The sequence below is a fragment of the Siphateles boraxobius genome, unplaced genomic scaffold, assembly GCF_051911475.1.
Source record: "Siphateles boraxobius isolate OS27281-9 unplaced genomic scaffold, OSU_SipBor_1 8, whole genome shotgun sequence".
Classification (NCBI taxonomy): Eukaryota; Metazoa; Chordata; class Actinopteri; order Cypriniformes; family Leuciscidae; genus Siphateles; species Siphateles boraxobius.
Genome location: NW_027509208.1, coordinates 27,335,473 through 27,355,397, shown reverse-complemented (window position 1 = coordinate 27,355,397; position 19,925 = coordinate 27,335,473). Strand labels below are relative to the sequence as shown.

The 19,925-nt window shown below is 37.3% G+C and overlaps 1 protein-coding gene across 2 annotated transcripts in view; it reads left to right on the top strand.

Moving 5' to 3' along the window:
* spint1b (serine peptidase inhibitor, Kunitz type 1 b) overlaps positions 1-19,377 on the top strand; it is a 36,291-nt gene extending 16,914 nt beyond the window's left edge. Inside the window, exons 4-10 of one of the 2 annotated variants that reach the window (XM_077220239.1) lie at positions 11,900-12,070; positions 14,900-14,938; positions 15,029-15,151; positions 15,275-15,322; positions 17,499-17,669; positions 17,755-17,820; positions 18,554-19,377. In XM_077220239.1, coding sequence (XP_077076354.1) covers positions 11,900-12,070; positions 14,900-14,938; positions 15,029-15,151; positions 15,275-15,322; positions 17,499-17,669; positions 17,755-17,820; positions 18,554-18,738 — 803 coding nt within the window. In that variant the 3' untranslated portion in view covers positions 18,739-19,377. The remainder of the gene's footprint in view (positions 1-11,899; positions 12,071-14,899; positions 14,939-15,028; positions 15,152-15,274; positions 15,323-17,498; positions 17,670-17,754; positions 17,821-18,553) is intronic. The other variant, XM_077220238.1, reaches the window with a different exon arrangement.
* Positions 19,378-19,925: the final 548 nt, after the last annotated feature.

Sequence of the window (19,925 nt, the reverse complement as noted above, 5' to 3'; positions counted from 1 at the left end):
CTTAAACCATTAATTGGTCCACATCTTCTTCTAGGTATGTTGATCAGCTTGCAACTCCAAGGACATGGGTTCGATTCCCAGGGAAAGCAAGAACTGATAAGATTTTTATGACATCATAGGGTGCTATCAAATTGTCGTGAGTCAATGAATTAGAGGATTTTGTTTCCAGCCCTTAGGGTTCAAAAGTTATTAGCATAAATGTAAGTGATTGCATTTGCATGAGGTAAAGTTTAATTGCAAAATCCCATTATAATCGCATCATGAGGGTGTATGTAAACACACTCACTATGAAACATTATTTCTTTGCATATTTCAATAACATATTTCACAGTTAACACTGTCTAAACATTGTAATATTCATGATGTTAGTATAAACACTCGTACTACTTTTATATCATACTGTTTTATAATATAGGACATAAAAACATCAGTGTCATACATGTTTATTTATTTAGCATTAAAAGGTTGCGAACCTGTCTATTTCATATTTCAACATGTTTCCTTCGATTTCACACATTTTAGTCTGGAATTGTTCAACTAGTACAATGTTAAGTTTATGTAACAATAACATGTTAACTAATGTAAGTAAATGACTTCCCTCCTCTGGATTAATCACGTTCTTCTTCTGAGGAAATCCAAGGCTTATTCCTCACAGCGCGTCTTCCGAACTTGATGAAAAGCATAGGAATGATGCAGCTTGATGGTTGGTTTATCGAGCTGATGGGGTGTTGACATATGGACAATTAGCGTATCAAAGGCTGTGCAGCGTGTGGTTTCATACAGATTACATAAACAGAATATTTGTTGTTGATATGAATTAATTTAAAAAAGAGACACTTCAAGCTTTCTAAAGACATATCTCATGTCTGAGTGGCAAGTATTCACTAGTTACTGTTCATTTTCTGACTCGTTTCAGAATGGGAGGGAGAGAGAGAGAGAGTGAGAGTGATAAAAATAGACACTTAACAGTTTCAGCCCTGTGAAGGCCTCATGGACACCTCAACAAATTCGTCTCCATACCGGCGTGATGACTCCGACCCCCAACAAGATGAACTGGATAAATATTGTGAAAGTTCTGATCCCATCTGACTTCTGACCTATAATGCTGCCTGAATCATAATCCTACACTGTTCGTTCATTGGCCAGAGGAGAACTTGCCCCCCGACTGAGCATGGGTTCTCCCAAGTTTTTTTTTTTCTCCATTCTGTCACTGATGGAGTTTTGGTTCCTTGCCACTGTCGCCTTTTTCGCCTTTCTTCGCCTTTGTCACCATTGGCTTTTGGCTTGCTTAGTTGGGGACATTTAATTTTATATTTAACAATATTATTACAACATTATTTTTCTGTTATCTCTGTAAAGCTGCTTTGAAACAATCTGTATTTTAAAAAGCGCTATATAAATAAGTGACTTGACTTTCGAATGATGTATATTCAATCGAATGATACATTACATAATTTTTCTACAATATGATTGGTTGTATACTAGTTTCAAGTTTACTTTATTTATATAGCACATTTAAAACAGTCGCAGACTGACCAAAGTGCTTCACAACAAAAGAACAGAACAAAATAACATTAAATGAGCACAATCCACAATAAGGCATACAGTTTCTGGTCCAACAAGGTTTCCATTTTAGGCAATACTACAATCCTAATATGCCAAAGAGAACAAATGAGTTTTTAAAAGAGACTTAAAAATGGTCAAACTCGGAGCCAGTCGAATTTCCACTGGTAAGTCGTTCCAGAGGCGCGGACCGATTACCGAAAAGGCACGGTCACCTCTGCGTTTAAGTCTCGAATGTGGAATTAAAATAAGATTCTGTTCTCCAGATCTTAAGCTTCTTGATGGGATATACTGATGCAGCAGGTCAGATAGGTAGCCAGGTGACTGAAAGTGCAATGATTTAAAAACAAATAGAAGAATTTTAAAATGTATTCTAAATTGCACTGGCAACCAATGAAGGGCCTTTAAGAGTGGAGTGGCGTGATCCCTTTTCTTCTTTTTCAACAGAAATCTTGAGGCAGCATTTTGAACTGAACCCTAACTGAAGACGGGCAATTTGGGCCTTAGAAATGCCACAGTATAACGAATTGCTATAGTCAAGACGTGACGTGATAAATGCATGCACTGCCATCTCCAAAGTCTTATCAGTAAGGAAATGTTTAATTTTTGCAAGTAGACGGAGCTGGTGAAAACTGGACCCAACTACTGAAGAAATCTGTTTATCAAATTTTAAAGAGTCATCCAGGATAACACCCAGATTCCGTGCCTGCGAGGACCTAAAAGTCGATAGTGACCCCAAATCCATGTTAAGTGATTTCGTATTTTCAGAAGGGCCAAAAACAATTACTTCGGTTTTCTCCTTATTTAAGGATAAAAAATTTAGAGATAACCAGGATTTAACCTCATCTAGACAAGAGGAAAGAGCAGTCATGGCCAATCGATCATTTTTTCTGAAAGGCAAATAGATTTGGGTATCATCGGCGTAAAAATGATACGACACTCCATGTTTTCTAAAAATAGATCCCAGAGGCAGCATATATAATGAAAATAGAGAGGGGGCCAAAATCGAGCCTTGAGGAAGGCCACATGGGAGAGGAGCAGTAGAAGATAAAAATTCTCCTGTCCTAACCACAAATTTCCTGTCAGATAAAAATGACTGGAACCATTTTAGAACTGTACCAGAAAGACCCACCCAAGATTTCAGTCTATCAATTAAAACCGAATGGTTAACAGTGTCAAAAGCAGATGATAGATCTAAAAGAACGAGGACCACAGAGCTACCCGTATCAGTTGCCAAATAAATGTCATTTAACACTCTCAGAAGGGCTGTTTCAGTGCTGTGGGCAGTTTTAAAACCAGATTGAAAATGTTCAAACAAAGTATTTGCAGCAAGGAAGGATTGTAGTTGAAAAAACACAATCTTTTCCAAAACCTTGGAGATAAAAGGCAAAACAGAGATAGGGCGATAATTTTTTTAAATAGACAGATCAAGTGAAGGCTTCTTTAAAAGAGGTATGACAGTTGCCACTTTCAGAAAAGCAGGAACCACCCCAGTTAGAAGACATTTATTTAAAAACGACATTAGACCTGGCCCAATTGAGTCAATAATTTGCTTTAAATACCTAGGGTGAATAACATCATATGAAGAAAAGGAAGGTTTCAGCTTGGCAATGATGTCACTGAGTGTCAGAAGGGAGACAGGTTCAAAGACATCCCACGATATAGACAACTGTGGATGGAGAGGCAGCTCAATAGAGGGAGTATGAGTTACCGGTCCTAAATTAACTGCTTTATCCTTAAAAAACCTCAAGAAGCTTTCAGAAAGAGCAGCAGAGGCAACAGACAGAGTATTGACTGGAGGGTTAACAACAGAATTAATAACAGAAAACAGGACTTTAGGTCTAGAGTGATTATGTAAAATTAAATTTGAAAAATAGGTTGCCTTAGCCGATTTGGCAGCTCTCTGATAAGCCAGTAAACTATCTTTAAATAACTGTAAAGAAATGTGGAGATTATCCTTCTTCCATTTACGCTCAGCCTTTCTACAAGCTTGCCTTAGCACCCGAGTCTCAGCGGTAAGCCACAGTTCAGATTTCTCTTTGTGCTTAAGAGGCCTTAAAGGAACAGTCTCATTCAGTACATCAAGCCATGCGCTATTTAACAAACTCAGGTGTTCATCCGCATCCAGATCCGCTAACGGAGACTCCAGGAGTAGATGAGAACAAGATTTAAAAAAGCACTGACTAAAACTTTCACTGAACTGAAGAGAGTAGACCCTAGACATAGATGTCGTTTTAGTAGAGGCATGAGGAAGACTAGGAAGAGACATGGAAAATAAAATAGGCTTATGATCAGAGAGCATATAATCAGAAACTATAATATCAGAGATATCGACCCCGTAAGAAAGAACAAGGTCCAGAGTATGACCGTGGATATGAGAGGGCTCATTAACCCACTGTATCAAGTTAAAAGCATCAATTATATTAATAAATTCCCTTGCCAGAGGGTTTGACTTACAGCAGACATGAATGTTAAAATCACCCACCAATAAAAAACGATCAAATTTAGTCACGATTTTACCAATAAAATCAGTGAATTGCTGTAAAAAGTCCTTAACTGCGTGTGGAGGATGGTAGATCACCCCTAAGCAAACAGGACCGTTCCAGTCGAGGTGAAGAAGTTGGGCTTCGAAGCTGGAATAGATGTCCACAGGGAGGATGCGACATCGCGCGCAGTGAGAGTTTTTCAGCACAGTCTATGATGTATAATTCAGCAAACCCCTCTGTTACTAGGTAACAGCAAATCCTTATTTCTTGATTACTTCACTTTGTCACTCAAAGTCATGAGTATATATATTTAGACATCTATCTAGTTTAATTTCCCCTTTTGTTATATTCTGACATGATTTAGACACACACACTGACTTTTGAAACCTGAAACGTCCCCAAACACTTTGACCAAAGCATATAATTGTTAATCCTGCTAGAAAAAGAAAAATGTTACAGTAGTTATAATTCATTTAAACGAATCCTTACAACCCCCCGCCCAACCATTTTACCTAATCACCCCATTATAAGTCACTGGTAACATAAGTTTAACATTACCAAATAGTCAAGTCACATTTAGTTATATAGCGCTTTTTACAATACAGATTGTTTCAAAGCAGCTTTACAGAGATAACAGGAAAATAATGCAAAAAAAGGTTGTTTCCAGAAGAAAATAGCGTCACAGTCCAGCTTAAGTTCAGCAATGTTCCCTTTCTGTTTAAAAAAAAAGTTATTTAATTCATTTATATATATATATATATATATATATATATATACAGTATATATTAGCCGCTCTGGAGTAAACCGTGATGTCATCATCCAGTTCAGTTCTTGTATAATAGTGTCAATGCAGGCAGATCAATATTATTGTTGAAAATTAAATTAAATGTTAAATTTAATGTCCCCAACTAAGCATGCCAAGCCAATGGCAACAAAGGCGGAAAAAGGCGACAGTGGCAAGGAACCAAAACTCCATCAGGGGCAGAATGTAGAAAAAACATTTGGAGAACCCAGGCTCAGTCAGTGGGGGCCAGTTCTCCTCTGTACAACAGTGGCGCCTCCAGAAATTTTTCATAGGGGTGGCCAGATGGGGCCACTTAAAATCTTGAGGTGGCACACCAAAACTATAAACCATAATTTCAGAATTTTATTCTACTGTTGTAGTAAATTCCGGCCTGTAGAAAACTATCAGAAAGACTTAAGGAAACTCCTACTGATATACTTTGGTTTATCGTGTTATATTTAATGTTACTAATGATATTAGTAGGGCCCTACTAATATATATTATATTATAGGCTATATAATGATATGTATTATATAGATATGATGTATATAAGGGCCCTCGCCGCGTGGCCAATTTCCAGATAACATAATTGTGATGAATTTAATCCTTTTTAAGTTATTTTGCAGTGTAAGATTACAGTTAACACCTTTAAATATTACATAAATGTATTATACATTTTTAATAAACTTAATGAGTGTATAAATCAGCAGCAAAAAGTAATTCTTGAAAAAATCTGCACAGTAATTTTATAAAATCTAAATATGTTAATAAAAACAAATTACTATTAGTTCTCTTATAAAATTCAATCAGGCAATCATACATTTCACAATTTTGTATTTATATATTAATGTCAAGAATTCAGAAGTGCATATATAGCCTACACTACAAAGAAATAATATGCAATTAAATTATGCTAATTTTAAATGTATTGAGCAGGCTAGGTATAACTAAATATATTGGCGTTTAATAATATTTCAGTGCGCAAACCCATGATAACATGAAAAACAGAGCGCACACAGCGTTTATGCGCATCGCGGGATTCGCGGGTGCAGAATGATGGGTAACAGTTTACAATAATAGTACATTACTTCAGCGCTGCATGAGTGCGGAATTAAAAGTTCACGTCACAAAGCGAAGAAATGTCGAGTGCACAAATCCTAGTGCGATTTGTTCCTTTGTTTCACAGTTTTAAATTCCAGTTATTGTGCGTTTGATGCCGATTCATAGTCCTTGTGATGTGTGTGATCTAACAAGCACACGGTAGTGAGTCGTTTAAAAACAGCAACAAACTCCAACAAAATAAAGTAATTTTATGCAAATCTACAGCCTTTTATCTACAGATCATGCATTATAATGTGAATATATCATATTGGAGAGAGTTTTACCGTGCATCCAAGAGGCGCGAGTGCTGTTTGAATATGAATGGAGAATGATTGACAGCCGTAGAGGAGGGAAAACGAGTTTCCTTAATGATGTAAATAGACTTTGTCACCCAAACTGACGTGAAAAAAGCGGGAGGCACCGAAAAGCGCGCTGTTTGCATCCCTGCTTGTCAAAACATGGCAAAGACACATCAAAAAGCTGCTGTAACAGTATACTGTAACCATTTGGCACTTAAAAAGCACGTCACGACACATAATTCCCCGTCTTCTCTTACTAAAGAATATTTTGAACTTATTTATGAAATGCATAACTGATGCTACTAAAATTTATACTAGCCATTGGGGTGGCCAGTGGGGTGGCCAGGAGTCGGCCAGGGGTGGCCACGGTGTTGGAAATTTGGCCATACAACTAACAATAATCTAGAAATGAAATGTTTCCCTTACAAATCAATCACCTATGTCAATTTGCAGGTTGTATTATAATCTCACAACTCGAAAGAGTTCTTATAAACATGGGTTGTTTTTTTCTGTAAACCAATTGCATACTTCACAGGGTTAGTCCAATTTTCTTTTCTTTTTTTTCCCTGTATAGTGAGCTTTAATCGGATTACACAAGAATTTTCAGACCTTTTTTACTGACTCATGATGCGTTTTAACAGTCCTCAGCATCGTAAATCCTGTAAAGTTTTAATATTTTCATAAAAAAAACATTTATGCACATTTATCACTATACTTGGTATAATATTACCTTTGCATCAAATTACAAAAAAACAGTTAAAGCTGCTGTGAGGGTGTTTCTAATACAGTTGGCTGTGGTGACCGTAAAGTTGACAGCTTTCTCTCTTCTGACTGCCATTATCAATCTCTCTCTCTATTTTTACTCTTTTTGAAAGTCGTCAAAACACTATTGTGGAGTTTTTCATTTGCTATTTGAGCAAATGGGAACATAACTACTCTCTTATTTAGAGAACAGCTGTTGCAAATATTAACAAATTGGAGCATCCATGGTTGTAATGTCTGTATTAGGATTTTGAAAACCTCAAGTTAATTCTATAATAATCCCTAGATAATTTATTATTTTTATTATAAATTTACCTAGAGAGAGTCCCTATATTCTACAGCATTGAGTGATTTATCTCTTTTCAATTTACATTTACATTTATTCATTTAGCAGACGCTTTATCCAAAGCGACTTACAAATGAGAACAATAGAAGCTGTTAAACTAACAGTTGGACATCAATATGCACGTGCTATGACCCCTCTCAGTTTAAACTAAACGCAGTAAATAAACAAAAAAAAAAAAAGAATAGAAAAAGCGTTAGTATTACTGGATCAAGTGCTGCCTAAAAAGCTGCGTCTTCAGCTGTTTCTTGAAAGTGGCTATGGACTCAGCAGCTCTGGTTGAGTTAGGCAGATCATTCCACCAACAGGGAACAGTCATGGTAAAAGTCCGTGAGAGAGATTTTGTGCCTCTTTGAGATGGCAACACAAGACGACGTTCGCTTGCAGAGCGCAAGTTTCTGGATGGAACATAAGTCTGAAGTAATGAGTTTAGGTAAAAGGGAGCAGAGCCAGTGGTTGTTCTGTAGGCAAATGTCAGTGACTTGAATTTAATGCGAGCAGCAGCTGGCAACCAGTCTAATTTTGTGAGGAGAGGAGTGACGTGTGCTCTCCTCAGCTCATCAAAGACCACTCTGGCTGCAGCATGCTGGATCAGTTGCAGAGGTTTGACAGTGCAAGCTGGAAGACCAGCCAGGAGAGCGTTACAATAGTCAAGTCTCGATAGAACAAGTGCTTGGACAAGGAGTTGTGTTGCATGCTCTGATAGGAAGGGCCTGATCCTCCAAATGTTGAGCAAGGCAAATCTACATGTCGTCACAATGTGGTCTGTGACGTTCAATTGATCATCAATTACAACCCCAAGGTTCCTGGTTGACTTTGATTGAGTTATGGATGATGAGCCTAGCTGAATGAGGAAGTTGTGATGAAGTGATTGGTTGGCCGGAACCACAAGTAGCTCTGTCTTCGCAATGTTTAGTTGAAGGTTGTGGTCCTTCCTCCAGCCAGAAATGTCTGTCAGGCAGGGTGAGATTCGAGCAGCTACCGTCGGATAATCAGGCTGGAATGAGAGGTAGAGTTGTGTGTCATCAGTGTAGGAGTGATCGGAAAAGCCATGTTTCTGAATCACAGATCCTAGTGATGTCATGTAGATGGAGAAGAGAAGTGGTACAAGCACTGAGCCCTGCGGCACCCCTATAGCTAGATATTGGGTCTTAGACACCACACCCCTCCACGACACCCAAAAGGACCTACTTGAGAGGTAAGACTTGAACCATTGGAGTGCGGTTCCTGAGATGCCCTTCATCTTTAGGATTGACTGGAGGATCTGGTGGTTAACTGTGTCAAAGGCAGTAGACAGATCCAGCAGGATGAGAACTGAGGATTTGGAAGCTGCTCTTGCCAGTCTTAGTGCTTCAAATACTGAGAAGAGGGCAGTCTCAGTTGAGTGTCCGCTTTAGAATTTACGTATACCTGAAATATTTTCCAATGCATCATTAACTAATCAAATTGTGAGATTTATATTTATCAATACTCTGCCCCATAGTTTGATTGGATCAATTAAAATTATCAAATAACATGGATTAATCTGTTAAAGTTAAACCATTAGTTGGTTAACATCTTCTTCCAGGTGTGTTGATCAGCTTGCAATGCCAAGGACATGGGTTCGATTCCCAAGGAAAGCAAGAACTGATAAGAATGTAAATGTGTACTTTGAAATGCAATGCTTTGGATAAAAGTGTCTGCCAAATGCATAAATGTAAATGCATGCTTTCCCTCGTTGGCGAGTTAAGGTCATTACTAGCATGCCCTTGATCCCTCACTTTATGCTGCGTGGGGTTGCTAAGGCTGGTTGATGTAGTTTAAGGTGAGAGGCTTGAACCCAGGTGTCACATTCTCCAACCATTTTGATGATCATTGCAAGATTTTTACCTGAGATCACAACTTCACCCCCACCGGTCCTTATTGGTGGAGTGAACCATTTCCTGGCTGCTTTCACCTATAAATGGAGACCTTAAGTATTTTTTTGTTAATGACTAACATCTATTAACTCATCTGCTTATCTGGCTGGTTATACTTTTCGGTGTGACCTGTTGAAATTTTACATGTCCTGGCTCAGTTTTTGGGCTCTTATACTTTAATTGCGATCAATAAAAAAAAACAATAACATTTACATTTAATCATTTAGCAGACGCTTAAACTAACAATAGGACGACCATATGTAAGTGCTGTGACCCTTCAGTTTAGTCTTAGTGCAGTATACGTAATAAAAAAAATAGATATAGAAGAGAAAATAAAGTAAAAGAAAGAAATTGTTAGTATAAATGGATCAAGTGTTGCTGAAAAACAATGGTCTTCAGCCGTATCTTGAAAATGGCTACGGACTCAGCAGCTCGGGTTGAGTTAGGCAGGTCATTCCTCCAGCAAGGATCAGTCAAGGTAAAGGTCCGTGAAAGTGATTTTGTGCCTCTTTGAGATGGAACCACGAGGCGACGTTCACTTCTGGATGGCACGTAAGTCTGGAGTAATGAGTTTAGGTAAAAGGGAGCAGAGGTTGTTCTGTAGGCAAGCATTAGTGCCTTAAATTTGATGTGAGCGGCAAAGCAACCAGTGCAATTTTGTGAGGAGAGGAGTGACGTGTGCTCTGTTCGGCTCGTTAAAGACCACTCTGGCTGCAGCATTCTGGATCAGTTGCAGAGGTTTGACAGAGCAAGCTGGAAGACCAGCCAGAAGAGCATGACAAGTCCAGTCTGGATAGAACAAGCGCTTGGACAAGGAGTTGTGTAGCATGTTCTGATAGGAAGTGTCTGATCCTCCAAATGTTGTAAAAGGCAAATCTGCAGGACCGGGCAGATCTAGCAATGTGGTTTGGGAAGTTCAATTGATCATCAATCACAACTCCAAGGTTCCTGGCTGACCTTGATGGAGTTATGGATGATGAGCCTAGCTGAATGGAGAAGTTGTGATGTGGTGTTGGGTTGGTCAGGACCACAAGCAGCTCTGTCTTTGCAAGGTTTAGTTGAGGCAGGCTGAGATGCGAGCATATACCGTTGGATCGTCTGGTTGGAATGAGAGGTAGAGTTGTGTGTCGTCAGCATACCAGTGACAGGAAAAAACATGTTTCTGAATGACAGATCCTAGTGATGACATGTAGATGACATTATATGGAGAAAAAACCTAGAATGTTTTCATCAAAAACCTTAATTTCTTTTCGACTGAAGAAAGAAAGACATGGACATCTTGGATGACATGGGGGTGAGTATATTACCAGCAAAAGTTTTTTTAAATGGAACTAATCCTTTAAGCATGAGTTCTATGTCAATGTCAATTAAACTTAATGTGCCATTGAAATTGATCATAGTTATTTTTATTTATTTATTTTTGGACCTAATAAAGCATTTCTTTGTCAATGGCCATGGCTCAATTTTGAAATTAAGTGTTGCATTCTTCTCTTGGGCGTTTCAGAATACTGGACTTTTCAGTGTCAATTAACTCTTTACCTGTCTAATAATTATGCAAATCTAAATGTAAGGTGGTTTTCACTTTTAAGCCACACCTTTCCTCATGAACAATTACATACTGAATGATTATATACAATCTTAAGAGTAATTTTTAAGATTGATGTGGTTTGGAGTTGGGAAAATGGTAGGAAAAATATCAGAAATTCGCACAATTATGCGCACACAGTAGGCCAATACAACTTTTAAAGTCTTTGTGTGAGGAACAGATTGGAATTTGTTTTTCTTCATGTCTGTTGTAGTTCTCAAACCGAATATGGCATCAGTGTTGCAGGTTGGATGTCAATAAGGTAATGATGTCAAACCCGCAGCATGTTTTATTGAAGAGCTGCTTCAGATGGTAAGATGCTGGCCACATTTATGGAAGATGTAAATGTAAAAGCTGAATAGAGATATGAAAACACATTTGCAATGTAAATTACATGTGATGTACCCTGCAAATAATCGTATTATTACTCTACAAGGTAAATAAAATGTGCTGTTGAATATTTTTCTTTTTATTCTGCTCTTGCACTGTGATAAAGACAACAGACACAATGATGCTGTGATCTGCTCACCCAAGTTAATCCACAATGTTTTTATTTATGATATTTCATTGATTTACTTTTGGAATCTCATTTCTTTCAGTTTGGTTTTGAACTTTTTTCAACATTAATTTCTAATCTTTTTTAAAATCCTTAACTGAGGGGTTTGTAAAGAACAAAATGCAAGAAATTACAGAAAGCATTTTTAAATATGCCTCAGTTCTTTTTAAAATGAGGAAAATTGTTAAGTTTGCACAACTGAAGGTATAAAAGCTCTAAACTATATTCGGCTTAAAGTACTATCCAAAAGAGATTTGTTAATGAAAGGTGTAAATTAGTCTGTAACATTGTTCATAATGTGAGCAATAAGGAGGTGTGAACCAACTGAACTTAAACATACATTTTATTCACAAAATAAAATGCCACACATGAACGTAAAAGAAACTGTCCATGGAGGGTTTTGAATTGGGCCAGTGGCCACCAACAGCTATTCAGGAAAATGAAAAATAAAATTTCTGCTGTTCTTATGTCATGACTCTATTCATGACTTATGTCATGTTCTATTTTATTTCTTCTCACTAGATAACTGTGTGACCCCTAAAAAGGCGGGACCCTGCAAAGGTGCTTTCACTCGTTGGCATTACAACGCTGCATCCAGCAAGTGTGAACAGTTCGTCTTTGGAGGTTGTAAGGACAATAACAACAACTATCTCTCAGAACGGGAGTGTTTAAATGCCTGTAGAAACATCACAGGTAATGCATATCTCATTGTATTGTGGCAGTGTTGAACTGAAGGTTTAAAGGAATACCTTAAAATGAAAACTGTCCTTATTTATTTGTGCTTACACAAATATGTATGCTGTTTTTTTTATCCCCCATGGAAACACCTAAAGAGAAATTTGAAGAATCTTCACTTGACTATTTACTTCACAATGACAGTTAATAGACCTATTAACTGTCACACTATAATAAAAGCATCATCAAATAGTCCATACTACTTTTCAACTCTTCTGAAAATTGAATGAAATGGTGTTTAATTATCTGGTCGCACTTTATATCAGGTGTTTTTAACTACTATGTACTTGCATCAAAAAATAAGTACAATGTACTTATGTATTTATGTTGTATTATAAAAATCTTGATTTTATTAAGGTGGGCTACGGTTTAGGACAGGATTGATGGTATGGTTAGGTTTAAGGGTGGGTTAAAGGTAAGGGAAGTGTAATTATAGATGTACATACAGATATTATTTACAGCTGTAATTACATACTGTTAATTATAATAATAGAAGTATAATTTAAAAACATGTATGTGTACACTAAGTGCATTGTATCAAATTATTAACTTAAATGTTAGTACATAGTAGTTAAAGACATCAAATATAAAGTGGGACTGATTATCTTTAACTCTGCAGTTCTTGAATCAAATGTGGCGTCAGTGGTTCAGGTTGGTTCACATTGAAATTAATTTTGTCTGATTCCCATACAGCATGACATTAAACCTGCAGAATATTTAATTGTAAGAGCTGCCACAAATGAAAAAATGTTTTGTGTTAACAGAAAATATTACAGAATATGAGTGCAAAAATTAGTTTTGGTTCAGCTACTCTATATAGCCATGCAGACATTTTAGAGAATTTTGTGCTTTCAACTTTGTTTGCTCCAGGTCCTTTTCTGTTCCAAAGTGATATTACCCCTGTGCACAAAGTGGGTTCATAAAGAAATAGTTTAGTGACTTTGGAGAAGAAGTCACCTTGGCTGGTCCCTTTACTGAAGCCTTCCAGAACACCTTTGTGATTAGAGGAGCGGCAACCTCACTGATGCAAGTGTCTTGCACAGTTAAAAAGATTCACCACCCCAACTTGAAAATTTTCTCATCATTTACTAGCTTTCATGCCGTCCCAAATGTATACAAGAGATTTTAAGAAAAAAATAATCCATCTCTACCCAAATGGATGGGTACCTCAAAGCTGATACCTCAAAAATTATGCACAAAGAAACCATGTGACCCCAGTTGATGAATCAATGTCTTCTGAAGCAAAACAATAGGTGTGTGGGAGAAAAATACTAATATTTTTTATATTTTAAAAATACTACACTTTGTGAAGGAGACCTGATCTGGCCACTGGATGGCGTTGGCTCTGACACGTGCACACACACACACACACACATTTTAATTTGCCTCTCCTCTGTTGCCGTTATGGTCCGGGTGCACACAAGACCCATAGCACTTGTTCTTTCAAACTCAACGTACGCATCGCCGCCGCTACAATAAACTCGCTTCGCATACACATTCAAGTATAATTACCAGTTGGTTGATATATACAGTGATTCCAGATGCTGAGGAGGTTGTTGGTATTGAGGGCTAAGGTACTATGTTGTCGATGGTGGTACTATGTGTTGTGTGAGTTGGGAAATGCTGTTAGGTTTTGTTCATTTCTTGATGGATCTCAGAACCAATCTCAGAAGCGAAGACCAGGAGACTTGGATGTATCTACAACTGGATTCTTTACTGAGAACGTGTTGTTGGTGGCTGCAGTCATCAAGTTCGACTAAGGCAGGCATGCATTGTATTGGGCTTATGAGATATAAGTACCGCCCACTAAATGCCTATAAAATACAATGTATTTCACTTTTGATTTCCAAGTGATGTTATGTGGATTTTGTTAAATAAAATGTCTCCCTTTGGAATGGACTTTGAGCTTTGTAACCTTGCAGATCTTTTTTTTGCTCGAACAGGAACATTACACAGTAATTAAATATTCGTTCAGATTTCACCAAAGCTCTCTCTATTTTGATGTAGATAATTAAACCTTTACGCTGCCTCAGAAGTCTGTCCGACAACTCACTACCCATGGGATCACGCTTGTCGTAAACTTTAACGCGTTGCGAACTTTGTGCTGCATCACTGGCATCAACTATGGACTCTAGAACTTGCATTTTAACAGTTGGCCAGAATTGGTGGATTATAGTTGTAAAATTTAGGTTCGATTTTTCTAACACACACACCCCTGTTGTTTTATTTCAGAAGGCATCCATTCATCAACTGGGGTTTACATGTTTTTGATGTGTCAAAAAAGGTCCCCTATACTTTCATTTAATGGACTTTTTAAATTTTTGGTATCCCTTTATATTTATCCCTTTAATTTTAAAAGCATTGCAAAAAGCATTATTCCCTCCTTTTGCTTCTATAGCAGTTTACACTCTTTTGGTCTTTCCAAGCTGAGACATTTCTACACCAGTGCTTCAGTGAGGTCAGGCACTGGCCTTGGGTAAATGGGCCTGTTGGGGTTCGTGTCTATGACTTCTGCAGGCCTGGCAAGTTCATCCACACAAAACATCTGTATGGGTCTCGCTTTGTGTTCAGGGGCATCTTCTGCTTGGAATAGACAAACTGCTGCAACAATGTTGAAAGGACACTGTTTTCTTTAATGCCATTGTATGGTGTGGCATTAGGATTTGTCCTCACAGAAATCATTAGATTATGTTCCTTTAATCCTTTAAGACATTTCCTTTCATTAAATCCTCAATCTCTCATAGACCATCAGAGAGTAATGTCTTCTCAAATGTTGTCTGTCTGCAGTAATCCCTGGTGGAGATACGAGAAAGGTGGCTACGGAAGGTATGTTTGCTTTCTATCTCCCCCTGCCAAAAACTTCCCCCAGAGTGTGTTGCTCGCCTCAGTCTGTGTTTTTGTCTGTGTGTGATACAGACTGTTCTCCATGTGGAGAAGAGCAGTTTAAATGCTCCAATGGCTGCTGTGTGAAGAACGAGTTTGAGTGTGATGGACAGCAGCAATGCAGCGACGGTTCTGATGAGAACAACTGTGAGCAATGTGAGACTACACACACACACACACACACACACACACACACACACACACACACACACACACACACACACACACACCCCTCATGACATGTACTCTGTTTCTAAATTTACTTCTTTTACTTTTTAGTGAATAAAAGCCTGAGTCGACTTCTTGAGATTGGGGTGAATGAAAAGGGTGAGTTTTATCTAGTGCTGAGAAATTGCAATTGTATTGCCAATGGTGGGCCATCGATGAGTGTCTGTCAGGTTAGCTTTGTCCAGTTGAGCGTGTTGAATCGGCATCAGTGAGAGGGAGGACTCAGATTGGCTGTGCAGACACCGCACAGAAGGCTGTTATAATTTTATGTCATTTTACCTGAGCATTCCGATATGCAAATATTTTCGCAAGTGCTGCTTTGTTTATTGTGTTGTCCTAGTTTGGGTTTCTCTTTTTGAATGAAGAATGTAGACTATTGATACTGGCTAACAGTTCTTTCATTACATACAATACATGCTAGTTGTCAGTTGCCTGTAGTCTTTGCGGTGTGTTGCAGACTCAGCCGACTCGAGATGACAACACAGTCCTCTTTCCTCTCCACTAGATCTTTGACTTCGGCTTGTCACAGCACAGCCTTTACACACCAGCAGCCTTATTTGGTCATTAAAGGTGCAATAGGTGATTCTCTACAGAATTTTTTGGTTGAAAATCTCCTCATTTGGCGACTTTTTATAAATATATATATATATATATATCGTCTGTGGAAGTCTTAGGACCATAATGTGTTTGTTCAATCATTGCATTTGTTCCGAAGGAAATAATAACGTTCCCTGTCAGTCAAGTGTGTTTTCACACCACTGCGCAGCCTGTTCACACAGACATCATACATCATCAGTGTGTTTCACATACACTGTGTGGACAGAGCGAGAATGGCAGGCAAACGTTATTGTAGTCAGTGTTGTGCCTGAATGCGTTTATTGAACGATAGTTCATGAACTCGTTCAAATTTTGGGCGAACGTGAAATGAACGTACTGTATTACTGCCTGATGAACGTTACTGTGAACTCGTTTATTCTGTTTTCTGTGAACGGCACGCTCTCTGAGTTTACCTTCGTTCAATAGGGTGCCAGATTTCTATAGAGCCTTCCAGGCGAAAACCCGGCTAAAACACACCGTAAACGGGCCTTAATATGTAGCGGATAAAACACCAAATCTGGCAACACCAGATATCAGTGTCGCAACGCCGCATGCCTAATCAAAACAAAAAGCAGCAAGGAGGCGTCGTATGATCATTTAAATATAATAAATCATTTAAAGAGTTTTATGACAAGGTCGGTGAGGATGGGAAAAATCTTACATTTTTGTGCAAACTTTGTCCGCCGATAAAATAATTGCTGTCTGTGGTTCTATAGGGGCTGTGGCAATAATTTTGAAAAATAATAGCTTGCAGCAACATATGGAAAAAAAGAACTATGAACTAGTTCAAAATTTTAAAGTATGAATTATGAACTGAACTAGTTCATTTTAAAATTTGTGAACGGAACGTTGAACTAGTTCATGTAGAAAGTGAACTTTCCCAAAACTGATTGTAGTATTGGGTTACTCACTGAACTGTAAATTTTTCTCATCGGTGAATGACACGTGATGTAATCCAATAACGTTGTCTCTCTTCTGGTCTGTGTGTGTTCATGTGTGTTTTTGAGGAGGCAAGGCTTTGGACGGCGGTTTGCATAAGGCGGGATTGTATGCGTTCAATGCTAGCAGGATAAAGTTAGCATTTCCCAGATCACCTATTGCACCTTTAATGTATAATTGAAATTCACTCAAATTTAAACCACCATATTAACTCCATCTCATGTCATTTGGAAACTTTTATAATTTTTCTTTCTTTTATGGAACACAGAAGAAATTTTGTTGAAAATCCTGGCTATTCTTGTCTACATAATAAAATCTTTCAAGCAGCAATAAAGGCAAAAACACAGAAAGATAAAACAAGATAGTACAAGGCTTTTGGTGCAATTTGATTGAATGGACCAAATTTTCCTCTCCACATTTGCCTAGTTTATGAAGTAGTGTCTTTAGTTTACATGCATTGAGCAAACGTTTGAATGCTAAAAGCTATTCATTTTCTCTCATCACAACATTTTGATGATGTGTAAGGGCTAATGAGATATGAGAGCTATTGCATAGTGGAATTTTGGGTGGACTATGCCTTTATTTTTTTATTTTTGCTCATTATTATCGATCTTAGAGGTTTTAATTTATCCACAGTTAATATTTTTTATTTTTGCTATCCCACCAACAGTTTGTGCATGAAACGGATTGCTTATTTCTTCATAATCTTTAATCCTGTTCTCCTATTGTGATGGAACAGCCCACTGCACAGATCCTCCTCTAACGGGCCCATGTCGAGCCAGCATAACTCACTGGTACTATGACCCTCTCAACAAAAAGTGTCATAAATTCACCTATGGTGGCTGTGATGGTAATGAGAACAACTTTGATACAACAGACACATGCATGAGCAACTGCTCAGGTGTCACAGGTATGAAGAGTGCTCAAGACTGATATATCAGTGATGATGGCTGAAGTATGGATTTTATGTATATTTCTGATGTCTATCTTTGTAGAAAAAGACGTGTTTGCCAGAGGAGTGTTTTCAAGGGTTGATGAGGAACTAGGGGAAAGCCAGTCAGGTAACATCTAATCATCTTATTTACATACATCTTCCTTTAGATTTTCCTATATATACCCTAAAATAATACTCCTGTGCCTCATTGCTTTTTTTAATGTTTTAAGAATAAATACTTTTTTATTTTTTTATTTTTATACTTAAAACCTAAATCAAGATATTTTCCTACGTCTTTTGTCGTAATTTTGGGTAACACTTTACTTAGCCTTAATATATAATGCATTATAAAAGTATTTTAATGTATTAATTATGCCTTATAATGCATTGCATTGTACGATCTCATGAATAATTGTAGCCCCAGCTAAAATACATTACAATATTTATCTATTTATTGTCACATTTTTAGAAAGTAAAATGCATTAAAAGTAGACAAACAACCAATTTTAGATGTGACAATGAATCTGCAAAAATTATAATACATTTTAACTTTGGTTACAATTATTTATAATTAATTACAACATGTGTTATGAATACCTTTTATAATGCATAACACATCAAGCCTTCAAGTAAAACATTACCCAATTTTGCTGCTTGCATTAATTTTGCAAATGTATCTTGTTTTAAAAATATGAATATATTTTGCTAGGAAGCAAGAGAGAATATTGGTTAAAGTTTTTTTGTTGATTTGTTTTTGTTTTGCAGCACAACTATCATTATTTTATTATTATAGTGACTTTTAGATCTTGTGTACGAGTTCACGCAGGTCATGTTCTGGATTGTCTTTTCTCCTCCCTCAGCTTCTGTTGCCCTGGCTGTGGTGTTGGTCGTGGGCATCTTGGCCGTTCTGGCTGTGTTGGGTTACTTTTTCCTCAAGAACAGGAGAAAAAACCATCAGCATCAGCCTGTGGCCACCAGCGGTCCTCCAGGGGCTTACAGTGAAGACCAACAGATGGTCTACAACAGCACCACTGCCAAAGCATGACACCAGAATCTTTAAAACATTATGGTCTGCCACTCAGATCTACTAGGCTGGCTGTAGTTTAGGACGGGTGAATCATTCTCTTGTCAAAAGTACTCAGTTACAGGTTTCTGACCTGAACCTGAAGCCATATTACATGCTTGGTCACTGAACCAAGTCTTTTTATCTCAGGTCTTAATGATCAAGGTGTTTCTTTTTAATATGGATATTTAGAATTAGTGTATTATGTTACATTGAGACTCAAGTGTGTGTTTGTGAAATGGCGAGAGAGTTTGTAAATTAGATATGGGACTTTTATCATTCCTTAAAAATGGTCTTCTACAATCAGAGAATTTTATATTCAGGATTTTTAAGATATTGTAATAGTCTTTTTGTTTTATTTGTTATTCACAAGCTGTATTTATCATTCTGAATATTGTTGATGGGAGTAGAATTTCTTGAATTATCTATGTTAATAATTCTGTAACATTTTTAATTGCATATATTCTTTTCATGGTGACAATTTATTGTTTTTATGTGGAATATTTGTGAGATGAATTGTATTATTTGTCCCACAAAACCATGAGTTCTTGTTGCACTAAATGTAAAATGTCTGCCAGCTTTTCTCTAAAATGTTTATTAAAGAGAACTTATTCATATTGAGTGTTTGAGTGATATTCCAGTTATTGAGTAGGCTACTGGGACAAAAGGGGCTTTAAAACTAGAAAACAAGGTGTAATGCACAATACATTTTCGCTTGTATGTCATTCAGTATGGGTCACAATTCGATGATGACACGACTGTTTAGCTGCTTTGTAGCTGAATGATGAACTTTACTGTCATTGAACTGACTTGAATTGAACAATAACACACTTTTCTTTTTAGAGTTGCAGAATTTAACTGTTTGCATTGAATCATTATTTTCCTGTTATCCCAGTAAAGCTGCTTTGAAGCAATCTATATTGTATAAAGCGCTTTATAAATAAAGGTGACTTGACTTGACAATTCATAGTTTTTGGTCACCGACTGATGTGGAGACATGGAGAGCAAAACTTAAATTTTCCATTTCAAAAGAAGAAAAACGAACATACTGCACCTACTGCAACATTTAAATCACTAAAACATTTTAAAACGCTTAACGTGGAAAAATAAATAAATAAAGTGACTCCATGTACTGAAAAGCATTTATTTTCTATTCGTAAAAATTATGA